A 12,503-nucleotide genomic window follows, 5' to 3' on the forward strand; every position below is an offset into this window, starting at 1 on the left:
AGAGGGGCCGAGCTTACGAAACCAGGTGGAGATACAGCGGAAGCCCCAGCCTACTGGTAAGTCCGGTTAAACCTTTGAGAGGCGGGAGATTAGTGTAAGTAAGAGGCTGGAGCAGGCCTTTCCAGCAACTGCGGCTCCCGTTGTGACGGGATGCTGCGGAGGCCACTGGCGCGCTGGCGTGGGCCCGCCCCTCCGCTCAGAACCACCGACAGTACCTGCTGAGCCCTGCATGAGGCAACGGGAGGCAAGCCCCGCTGTTGGCCAGAGACAGGGTCCCCAGCTCCAGAGCACACCTCGGGCAAGCCCGGGCACCCTGCTCTGATTGGCTGGTCGGCTGTAAAGGCAGAGGACACGTGTTTTGCTGAAAGGCTAACGCCTCAGTTGAATTTCTAAAACCACCTGGAGCAGTGTGGTGGTGAACTCATCCCATCCAGCTGTCATTTCTGTCCCTGCCCAGTTCTTCTCTGGCGGGCAGGGACCAGCAGTGGGTGTGTGACCCAGCCCAGAGTCTTTTTCTAGATAAAATCAGCAAAATCACCCATCATGGGGGCAGGGTCCCCTTCACCCTGAAGTAACCTCCTACTCCTTCTCCAACAAAGGCTGGAGAACCATGAAGTCGTCCTTCGTTTACCCCTGACCACAACCAGCTCTCTGCCTGTCTCCTTGAGAGGGGGTCCTCGGGGCAGACCCAAGGCCAAGTCTGCCCGGCCCGGGCACAGCCGGAACAGGTCAGGCTGCAGGGGAGGGCAGCCGAGCTAGGAAACCTTCGGGAACGTGCAGAGGCCACCATCCGACAGGTGAGGCTCCTTCGTAAGGAGGGCTGGTCTTGAGGGCACCCTCTCCCCCAGGAAGAATCAATCAGCCAATTGATTCCTGAACAACCTCCAGCAAGAGCGCCGAGTTCTCGTCGATCGAGCGTGAACAGTGGGTGGAACAGAGGAACAGGCTACATGAGGTGCTGACGTTAAGACTCTCTGAAAAACGTCAGAAATGGTCCCTTTGGACACACCCAGCTCAGCCTCCAGCTCTGGGGGGCCCCGGTTGCTGGGTGTCGAGTGCCCGCCCCCACGCACGCCTGGTCTTAGGGGCAAGAACACGGGCCACGGTCTCAGAGCTGACGTCAGTCCCTCATCGGCCCTGAGTGAGTGAGTGGCCACAATAAGGCTGCCACACGGAAGGTGCCAGATCATGGCGAAAGCACCTGATTTAAGGATTTCATCCCGTGAACCAATTCTGGTTTACTCCCCGGCCCTCGAGAGCTCCTGATAGTTTTCTGAACAAGGGCAGCGTCGGAGCGTTCAAACTTCAACATGGAAGGACCACGGTCCGTGCATCTTTGAGAAGCGTGTACCTGGAATCTCCGCATATCCCGAGGGTTGCCTGCATTCTTCAAACAGTTCTGATTGCACTTGAGGAAAAACTTTAGAAAGAATCTACAAAAATACAAAAAAAAAATGGATAGTTGTTAGGGTTATCAGACAAAAAATACAAGGTTTTTGAAAGACACTCTTGCGTGGGGAGTGGCGGGGGCTTCCCCGCACTGGGCCTTGCAGGCAGGTACGGGGACTGATGGCCGCCGCAGACGATTCTGCCTGAAAGTAGTGACTTCCACTGGCCTTGGCGTTACCGGTTTCCGAGTCCTATTAAAACAACATGACTTGGACTGGCCATTTCTTTACTAGACCTCTGCCCAACGGCCTGTGAACCATAGGGACACGGGCAACCCTGAGGGACCGCCAGCTTCCACCCATAAAGACACAGGAGGCCTAGTCAGACTTGAGTTTCAGACCAAGCACCCTTCTGTTAGGACAGGCGTGCTACAGGACATCCTACCCTGAAAAATCATCCACTGTTCATCTGAAATCCAACTCGACCTGCGGTGCACTCTCTGGCGGCCCCACCCCCGGGGCTCGCCACCTGAGGGACCATGCTTCTGAAGAGGCATCTGGGAAGTTGCAATGGTACGACTCTTAAGGAAGGATTTGGGGTGCTGAGCCAGGGGCTGCCATGACCTCTGTGAAAGGCCCAGCTGCATTGTTAAGGGGTAGGTAACCCACGTCCCCCGAGGTGACCGGGGCGCCGGAGCTCGGGCAGAGAGCAGGGCCAGGTGCAGAGCCAGTGCCTTCTGGCCCCGCCCCGCCCTCCCACTGGGAGACGTGAAGAGTCGGGGTCCGGACCGTGTGTTGAGATGCTCCGACAAAAACATCAGGTTGTGCTCTCCACCCCTGCATGCTCAGTGACAAAGGTGGATGCTCTGGCTGGCAGTACGGACACTGGGAGCCCGGCTGGGACACCAACCATGGGGACCGCAGGGTCTTGTCCCTGCACCCCTGTGTCTCACTGGAGGAGGCCACATTCCCCCGGGCACTGGCCTCTGGTGTCTGGGCATCGCGTCCAGCAAGGCTGCCCAAGGAGTGTGTCCAGTTTCTTCCCAAACACCACCTGTCCCTCAGGAGGACAGCCCATTTTTTTAGATTTCACATAATTTCCTTGAACTCAACCTGATGTTCAAGGGTCCTTGGGGACAATCATATCCAAAACTAAAACTCCGCAGCAGACTGAGGTCCATCTCCAACCCGTGCCCAGCGCACCCTGGATGGCTTCCTGTTGAGGCGCAGGAAACACCCCCGGTTGGCGGGAGAGTCTGGGCCGCTGAGCTCCGTGTCCTCCCACGCGGCGCGGCCTCCCTACTTGAGGCCGGAATTTACATCTCTTATTAACTCACCTCACCTACACTTTAGCTCGTGGAGCCTCTGAACGCCATCTGCCACCGGCACAGCCAGTCACTTGAAATTCCACCCACCAATTTTTCCTAACAACCGCCGCAATTAAACTCCACGCGCTGCAGCGAGGTAAATTAGGCGCACCTGCGGCCACTCTGCACTTGAACTGCATCGGAAAGGGCCTAACAAGGTGAGGGCGTCGCAAAGTTATCGTCCTCTCAGGCAATTAGGTTTTCACTTCGGGGACGGCCGCACGGTGCAATTACGCCACACACGGCCAGCCGGCTCATCTCCCGGGCAGGCGCCTGCCTGGGGCGCGGCACGCCGCACAGAGCCAGCTGCCAGGGCAACGACGCCCCCTCCGGAGGAGGCTCCTTCGAATTCCTCCAGGTCTTTTTACCCCTGTGCCTCCCAGCGCGCAGGGCAGGCTCGGGGGGGCCCCCTGACCAGCCTCCACTGCCCTCGAGTGCAGAGATCAGCCAACACGGCGGGGTGCTGGGCCCTCTCGGGGAGGGGCTCTGGGGCAGGTGGACTCGCACGCACACTCTGTTTGCAGGGGCTCCGATGCCGACGTCTCACACGCAGTGAGACTCGAGGGAGAGGCCTGCCACGGGCCGCCCCGCGGAGCAGGGCCCCTTCGGGCTCTTAGGTTCCAAGGATACAAACCAAGTGAGAGACAGAGAGAGGCAGCTTCCGCCGAGAGGAGGGGAGCCCTGTGTCCACTCTGTACCCTGTATTGGTCACAAGGAAGCGAAGGACTCGATCGAGCCTCCCCGAGTGGGGTCCAGCCCGTGACCACTGATGCTGCGCGCACTCACTGGGCACGTGTCCAACCAGTTTCAGTGGGACACGCCGTGCCGACGCCTGGGGAGGGGGAGGCCCGAAGGCCCGACGTGGGAGGTCAATTCTCATCCTTTCCTCAATTGCCCTTTAATGGGCTTTTTCTCTGAGACATATCTGACAGCCCCTTTACATACCTCACTTCCGGAGTCTGGTACACAAAGGACCTCATACTCTTGTTAGGGAAGGGAAAATCTCTCCTGTGTCAGAAAATCTTTGGCTTTAACACCAATAAACTCTTTATTACTGCTAACTGCGGACGTGCGGCTCGATGGCAGGGGCGATAAAAATTCTAACCTGTCATTAGTACATTACGCTTAATTGTGTACATTGCGTTTCCCATTGCAGCTGCTGGCCCATCATCAAAATGACCATTTTGTACACTAATTCCCTGACCCCGTCTTTATTTCCCTAAAGAGTCATCATCTTTCACAGTAGGTACCAGAGTAAATCAAGCCTGAAATATGGGCTTTATTTACTTGTTTCTCCCAGGCAGGAGGGAGGCAGCAGCTCGGGGTACCCAGCACACCCGTCGAAACTCCCCGGCCCTGTCCCGCCCGCAACGACAGGCAGGACCCTGCGAAGTTCCCAGGCGAGGTCAGCAGGGGGAAGGTGGGATCGCGTTGCTCCTGAAATCAGGCTTCCTCCTCCTCAGAGCGTTGGGGGACCAGGAGAGGACGCCCATTGGGAGATCTCGCTGGCTCTGCAAAGAGCAGGGGTCAGGGGTGCGCCTCTCACTGAGGAGCATCCTGTGAGCATGGACCTCGGGCCTCTGCCCACTGGGTCCCGAAGCGGAGGCCTTGAGTTGGAGCTGGAAGTCCCTGCCCGCCCCTGCCCCCGCTTTTCTGCATGGACAGTGCATCCAAAAATCGCTCCAAATGGAGCTGTGGCCACAGCTGTACCGGCTGCAAGAAGTTTAAAGTGGGGTCCTGGGGGCGCCGCATCAGAATCTGCTCAGACAGCGCCCAAGCCAGCGTGCAGCAGATCAAGGGCCTGGAACGGATAACGGGAGGGAGCGTTCCAAGTAGGGTGCGCTAGGTGTCCCACAGCATGGGGCAAGCCCCCGCCGCAGGAACTAATCTCAAAGTCAGCTCCATATCTGTGTGTTTAAGCTATGAATTAGTTCATTTATATTTACTTTTATGAAGCTGATTAACCAGAGCTTCTCTAGCTGATGAAAATCATTTTAATTGTAGTGTGAGGCTCCTGTGTAATATCCATTACATTATGAACTGTTTAAATTCTACATGGGTATTGTGCAAATTGGCCCTTGGTGAGAGAGCCGGCAATTAGGCCCAAACAGTGTTCCCGTGAGCTGCCACAGAACTTTGTGGCGTTGTTCCGGACGGTCGGAAACAAAGGAGGCTGTTTAATTGTAATTTAATGGAATATCAAGGAGTCCGTGGCATTAGACGCTGGCAACAGAGATCGGGAGAGAAAAATTAACTGCAATTATGTTTGATTAAAGCTATCTTTCTCAATAATCAGCTGTCCTGACAGGCCATGGGGCTCTCGTGGGCTCCGGGATGGCAAAAGGTGTTGAGCAATATTAGGACCAATAAAGGGGATATTAGCATAGCTAATTAGAGCCCTGCAAAACCTGTAAAGGGGGCCTCTGTGTATTGTAATGTGTGGAATAATTGGCCAAGGCCGTTATCAATTACACAAGGAATGAATTTGGTTTGTCAGAGAAAAGTGAGGGGCGCGCTTCGGCTGACAGCGTGCTCCCCCTCCCGTCTCTCGCAGAGAAGGGCTTGCCCACTTTCCGCCAAAGCCACGACCTGCCAGCGGCCGAATCACTGACAAGAGTATGGCGCCGGGTCGTCGGGAACCCTCGCCCTCGCCGCCGGCCCCCAGACGGAAGTTTTTCACCCAAATGAAGCCTGTGACCACGTCATCACGATTCCGTCCCCTCCGGTCTGAGGAGCACTGGCTGGTCTCCTTGGGAAAGCGGGCGTAGGGTGCTCCCTGGTGCCTTGTGCCCGTGGAAATGCACGTGGCCGTCACCTGTTTGAAATCGCCTGTTCTCAGCGCCCCAGGAACCGGATGTGTGGGGATTGACTTTTTTAAATTTTTAATTGTTACTTGGGAGACTCTCCCAGACGTGGCCTTGCCAGTGACGACATGCTGCACCGTCCGACCCGAGTGGCCCCGGGCGCACAGAGGAGCGACTCCTAGGGGTCCACCCCAGCCTAGGTTAAATGCCACTCGGAGGAGGGAGCGCTGGCTTCCACCCGAGGCCTCCCGCCCCGAACGGCAGCCCTGGGCCTAGCAGCTGACCTTCTCTTCTGGGCCTCAATTACGGGGAATACGGGAAGTCTGAGTCAAGGATGAAAAACGCCGCTCTCTTTCCTGGGGGAGGGCGCGCTCGCCCGGTTTCAGGCAGAGCTCTTAACAAGCAGCAAACGGACGTGGCGACCGGCCCCTGTGTCATCCATCAAAACCCCGCGGCGTTCGCATGTGGATCCAGGCACTGACAGCTTCCGAGGTCCCTGCGAACGGCGGAGACCCCACTGCAGGCCCAGCCCCTGCAGTCTCGGCTACTGAGTCTGGAACGCAAAGCCAGGACACCGTTTTCATACGTGACAACCTTGGCAAGAAAACACGAGTGTGGAAAACCAACCAGAAAAGGCAACTGTGAAAGTCACCACCCACGGGTGGGGGCTGGGCGCTGGGGGAGGGGACCGGGCTCGGCTGCTGAAAGGGCTCAAGGGCTTCCTTTCGGGGCGACAGAAGCCTCTGGAAGCAGGCGGGCGAGGTGGCTGCACAACCTTGCGAACAAGGTCAAGGCCCCTGAAGTGTTGTTCGTTTTGAAATGGTTGATTCCATCACAACAGGAACATGCCCCACTCCCCCACCCCCACCCCCACCCCCACAGGCGGAAGCTGGGGAAGACAGGCCCAGGCCCTCTTGGGCTGCCCGGGCGCAACCCTGCCCACCTGGCTGTGCTCTTGGAAGGAAACGGTTAAAGAGTCAAATTAAAAGATAGAGCCTGTAAGAGACTTTTCTCTGACTGATAAGAGAGTGACCGCGGAGTGCCTCCTCGCAGTCCCCGCTAATTACTGGGAAGTCCCTGGAAGCAGTGGCCGCAGCTGCGTGCATGTGAGCGCCCGGCCATCAGCGGCCGCCGTATCGATTCCTGAGCAGTCCTAGCCGATCGGGTTCGGGGGCCCGAGACGGGGCTTCCTTCAGAGAGCCTGTAATGAGCAGTCCCCACACAGCTTCACTCTGCCGACATCAGCTCTGCGCCCTGACATAGGGCGCAGGTCAGCACGGATCGGGTTTCCAAAATGCGAGGGTCCTGGTGTCAGGCCCCCCTCTCCCTCCCATTGCTGCCGTGAGCTATTACGGGGCTCGCCTCCTTTAATGCCAGACGGGAGGAAAAATCTGCTCCATTAGTCTGATTTATTCTTCAAATATGCCATGACAAATTGCTTTAACACCAGACTTATTAAATTCTTGTACATTTCAAGTTATGGGTCTCATATACTCGGGCCTACATGACGTCATCACGAAGGGGGCAGAGGGTGACAGTCCTGGGTTTTACGGCCGGGGCCGGATGTCCTTTGTGAGGGGCCCCTCCCCAGGAGAGAGGGCCCAGCCGCCTGGCGCCCCAAGGCGGGTGGGTCCCTGGGCTCTCGGGGCCCCGTCCCGGACTCGCGCGCTGCCCGGCATGGAGATGCAGACGGAGGAGGATTTGAAAATATCCACGGCTTGACTCGCAGTACGGCGCCTGCTGGCCTTTGTCTGGAGGTCCGCCCCACGGCAGCGGGTACTGTCTCCGGTGGATGGGAGCTATTTCACTTCCCTTCGCCGGAGTAACCACACCGCATTACCAATATTTGTACTACAATCGCCCAGGGACCCACTTCCCAGATTCTATCACTTCTTTATCTCCTGACAAATACCTCACTATCGAACATTATTAGGTTTAGAAAATTAACCCTTCCCGGTCTGGAGCCACACTCGGCCCCGCCGTCCCTCCAAAGAGCCTTATCGCGGAATTTGTGCTGTAATGGTTTTTCTTTTCATCACAATTTCAGCGGCGGCTGTCAAGAGGCTGCTCTAGATACCACGATCTTGTTCTTTCGCGATGATTCTCATTAAAATGATGCCAGAGAGATCTGATGGGATTTAATAGCTTTGCCGGCCAGTCCCACAGCCTCCTCCGGAGCAGAGCCTGCCGAGGCCTCCAGTTGGAGAAATTTGTATGGCTTGCATCCGACTTTTCTGGGTGGTTTGAATGTGTTCAGATAAGTAAAACCCAGGCAGGCAGTGGGAGCGCGAAGGCATCCCCGAGCTCCGTGCACAGCCGGCCGCCCGCCCCGGCTCGCTGTCAGGGTTCTAGTTAGTATTTTCTGTAACTGCTCTGATATTTCATGATAGTTTTGATAAGGTTATCTGTTTAAAAGAAGTCAACCGCACACCGCAGCAGCGATGTGACGTGCACCGTGTTTACACCGGGGCTTCCGTTTCAAGTGCCTATCTTTGTCCCCCCTTTACCTGGCTCTCCGGTTCTAATGGGCGCCGCAGCCCTGACATCACCCCCCCGCAGCTCGTTGCCGCTGTCAATCAGTCTGCGTTTTGCCTTCCGCCGCGCGCTCATTAAAACGGCTCCCTCGCTCCCTCTGGACAGTGCTCTATTTGCCTGCTCTGATCGAGGAGCTCCTTACTTAAGAAAAATGCCAGCACCACTTGGCTCACATCAGATGCCCCCGTGACTTGTTGCCAGCTCCAGGGGAGACTTTCAGAGACTTTGCGGGCAGAGATGACACGCCTGCGCTTCACCCAAACTTCAGGTTCCCCCCTTCTCCCACCCCCACGTGCGCCTGCGTTTGGGGCCCTGGCGATCCCAGGAGCCCTCTCCCCGGGGCCATCCGGGGTTCTGTGGGCAACGGAGATCGTTCTCAAAACAAACGGGGCTTTTTTGTGTGTGGTTCGTCTTTATCCCCCAATTTTCCCGTGGCAAAGATCTTTCCTGGCTCACATGCCCATTTTCCCTATCCACGCCAGCTTGCTTCATTAAGAACTATCTTCTTTGCGGGCTGAATTATTAATAAAAAAATCCCATTTTAAATCAAGCGTGGAGAACACCAGTGTGGAACCTGCCCACGCCGGCCTCTCCAGCCTTTTAGGTCCTGATTAAAAACTTATTAAAACATTATAAATGATTAATGGGAGCACAGCTCTGAGTGGCAATTATTAGTTTTAATGCAGGTAATGCAGCTTAATGAGGGGGCACATGTGTGCAAAGCTTTAACTTCATTACTCCTGCGTGTCAACAAATACAAGAGAAATGGGCGTCTGGGTCATCCATTACTCGGAACGGCAGCGAGCCCCGTCCCTCGCCTCCCCGTGTCCGGGAGCCAGGGGCCGTAAATTCAACCCCTTTCTGGGGCTCAGGGAAGGCCCACGGTGTTAAAATCCACAGACCCGACAGGGCTCTCCCCGCCGTGTGCAGCTCCGCGTGGGGACGGTCCTCTGAGACCCTCTTCTGGAGCTTCCGGCACACGGGGATCCTCCCCTGGAATCATCGCAGGTTCTCATTGTCTCCGCGCAGTACTGCACGCTCCCGACACCCGGAGCCACCTGGGTGCTTTCGTTCCTGGTTGGGCAAGGTTGGCGGGGGAGTGGGGCCCCGTCCTCCCAGCATCTAATTCCTGCTAATGCAGCTTTCCTAAATATCCCCATGTCCCTCACCTAAAGGTCCATCTCGGGGAGCATGGGGGGAGGGCCCAGGGAGAGGGCACACTGTCCCCCCGGTGAGGCAGGCGTCAGAATGCTGGGATGGCAGCACAGGGACACCAGGCAGCGCCAGGCTGCAGGAGAGGTGGATACCAGGGGAAGCCAGAGCCAGCAAGAGGCTGCATGGGGAATGGGTGCATGGAGGGTGCTGAGCACGGGGGGGCCCCAGCGCCTCTGCCACCCACCGAGGAGCCCAGACACGTCCCAGCCCCACCTGGGACCCCCTGCCGGGCCTGCGCACAGCCCACAGCTGGGGGCGGGCGTCCCCGCCCAACTTGGAGAGTCACCTTTTCTTTTCTGTGTTTGCGACACGCAGCCGGAGTCAGGCTGATCTCCACTATGCGTTTGAAGAGTATTCAGGACTATTTGCATCATTTTATCGCTAATGTATAATATATGGCTCTAAAGTGAGCCCAAGCACTGTCTTGTTACCGAGCATAAAAAAGCGAGGGCAATAAAGATACATTAGCCCTCTGAAGCACAGCGGCTATAATGCAAGCAAGAAAGGTTGCTGCTCAGAGTTAAGAGGCAACCTCTCTGCCTGACTAAGACAATGGGAGAGTAAAGAAAATGTCAGATCAAGAAAAGCTGGATTTAGAGATGAGGCAGCCCGGGATGACGTTGGTGCCATATTTTGTGGAACTATAATGCTGTTGGCAGCAAAGGCCCGTGTTTCTGATTCATCTAGGGCCGCACGGCGGAGCTTTGTCAGTCTGTGCGAGGTATAAATAATTCAGGGTGAGAGATGGCAATTACAGGGCCCTGCACAACCAAAATGAATATTTTATGAGGACTAAAACTGCTCTGGAATGAATCATACACATGGAGTCGCACACACATGCGTGAGGGTTCACACATGCCAGCCCCGGGAATCGCGGGGCCCGGCCCCGGCCTCGGCTCCGGGTGGGGACAGGGGCCCGGCCGGGGGCAGCGGCACACACCGCACCGCTGGCCCGGCGGCCGGCTGCCTGCTCCCGCAGGCCCGATGGGTGTCCCGTCCCCTGGAAAACCCGCGGGCAGCACGGAGACCGCACACAAACTCGAGGTGACCCACCCACAAGTTTGCTGTCCAGCGAATCCGGGCGAACCAGCATCGGGCTTTGCTTATGGTTTTGCTTGTTCACACGGCTGAGCAGAGTGAGCCGCAGCCCTGCTGGGGGTGAGTCGGCGCTCTGAATTCTGGGAGAGCAGGAAGAACCGTTCTCTCGCCTCTGTGAAATTTGGGGGCTGAAGCAAGGAGGGGCCGTGGAAGCCTCAGCGCGTGTCACGCCCAGGCCCCCAGCACAAGGCCTCACTCTCCTTCCAGAGTGAAGCCTATTCTGGGCTCTGCCTTGGTCTCGGGACCTGAATCTTCTTTACGTGGCCCGGGTCAGCCGACAGGGGGCCGTGGATGCTCACGCCCCCATGCCCAAACTCCCACGAAAGCGTGGCTTCCCTCGCTTTGAGCAGCAGACACAACTAAAGAGGGTAGGATTATGCCAAAGAGACTTTTAAAGGCTGAAAGAATGGTTTCATCTACATTTCCTCCAAAAATGCTGCTGGGGAAAGGCTAGAACAGACAACATTGTTCGCGGGGCCGAGGAGGCCAGGCCCACTGCTGAATGGCCATTGTGTTTGTCCAGCTACTGATACCTGTGCTTTTGTGCGGGGAAGAAGGCCGGGGGCCGTGACATCAGCGTAGCACAAGCGTCCCTCTGTGCTGAGAGCAGATTGGGCCCTGGCTGCGGTGGGAACCGGCACCCGATCCCTCACAGAGGGTTCCTTCAAATCCAACGCCGGCGCATTGTTTACGAAAACAAGGCTATTAGGTATATTAATAATTTGATAAATAGGGATTTGCCCTTAATTATTCATGAAGAGCATTTGGCAACAGTAAAATTATATTCGCAGAACAGGTTTATAAACCAGCTAATTATAAATTAAGTATGCAAGAGAAAATTGCTAACCTTGAAATTAAAATATTTTATGATTCTGCAATTACAAAAAAAAAAAAGGGTAGAGAATTAGCCAAACCCTGGGGTGAGCAGGGCCCCGGGACTCTGCAGATGGCCCCACGCAGCCAGGGGAGTGACAACAGAGAAAGTGGACAGGTAGGTGCCCCCCACCCCCGCAGCCCCAGGAGGGCAGGTGGGAGCAGGGCCTCCAGGCAGCTGGAACTTTCTGAGAGGGTCACCTGACAGAGCTGGCACCCCTCCCACCCAACCAGGCAGGTCAGCATCCTCAGAAAGCCCGTCTGCCCTCTGCAAAGACACGGCGTGTCACCTCTGCCCAGCCTTTGGGCAGCCGGCATGTTCCCATCACTGTGCTCGGGGCCCACGAGGAAGCCCGGGCAGCCCTCTGCGCCCCCTGACCCAGCTGTCCTGCTGGGGCAGGTGCACCCTGAGCTTGGGGTCTAGAGGGACCAGGTGGGTGCGGGTGGCCGAGAGGCATGCAGTGCCTCTGGTCCCCACTAGAGGGCTCCCCTCGTGTCTGGGAGGGGGAGCCCACAGCCACCCCTTGCCATCAGCACTCAGCTCCTTCTGCAAACTTGGGTCAGGCCCCTCCTTCCAGCCGGGTGTCCCGCCTGCCCCTCTGGCTGCTCTGCCCGCAGACCAGCTCATCAGGGGCTCTGTCCACACCCACCTGGGACCTCCTCAGCCCCAGCGGCCGCCCGAGAGTCACAGGCATTTCCCTGTGAGCCTGTGGCAGAGGGAGGGAAGGCCTCCATTCACTTTCCTGCGGCTAGATGCCCTCACCCCCAATTGGGGCAGATGTTAAAAGAGGTAAGGACAGCCGCCAGGAGGAACTGCGGCACGATATCCTGCTTTGTGTTTTATTTAAAAAGTCGGCTGTGCTCCTTGACTTCTTTTCCGCGGCTGTGTCTCACGCTCACAAGGTGCGGGCGCACACAGGGTCAGTGCGCCTCCACCTCGCTGGGACCCGGGACCCATGCGCGCTCTCCGCACCCCTGCAACCACAGGGAAAACGAGCTGAAGGCACTTCAGTGCTTTCCCCTGTTTGGGTTACGAAGCATCGTGACTTCCTCAAGAGCAAAAAGTCTGTTTAACTGCTCCCGGAACGGAGACCACAGCGGCGGGCGCCCCTTCCTGCCCAGCCACCTCACCCTCGCACGTGGTGGGGGCCCGGCAGCCCTTCCGTGTATAAAGCCCTTCGTCAAAATGCTGGTGGTGTCACCGTGCAGGGCAGCCCCGGCCA

General features: G+C 57.0%; 1 protein-coding gene across 13 annotated transcripts in view; it reads right to left on the minus strand.

Annotated features, from left to right (window-relative positions):
• EBF3 (EBF transcription factor 3) overlaps positions 1-12,503 on the minus strand; it is a 109,866-nt gene that overhangs the window by 36,517 nt on the left and 60,846 nt on the right. For all 13 annotated transcript variants that reach the window (XM_053922314.2, XM_053922323.2, XM_053922312.2 and 10 more), the window contains one exon: positions 1,352-1,433. In XM_053922314.2, coding sequence (XP_053778289.1) covers positions 1,352-1,433 — 82 coding nt within the window. The remainder of the gene's footprint in view (positions 1-1,351; positions 1,434-12,503) is intronic.

This window comes from Desmodus rotundus, chromosome 4, assembly GCF_022682495.2.
Source record: "Desmodus rotundus isolate HL8 chromosome 4, HLdesRot8A.1, whole genome shotgun sequence".
Lineage (NCBI taxonomy): Eukaryota > Metazoa > Chordata > Mammalia > Chiroptera > Phyllostomidae > Desmodus > Desmodus rotundus.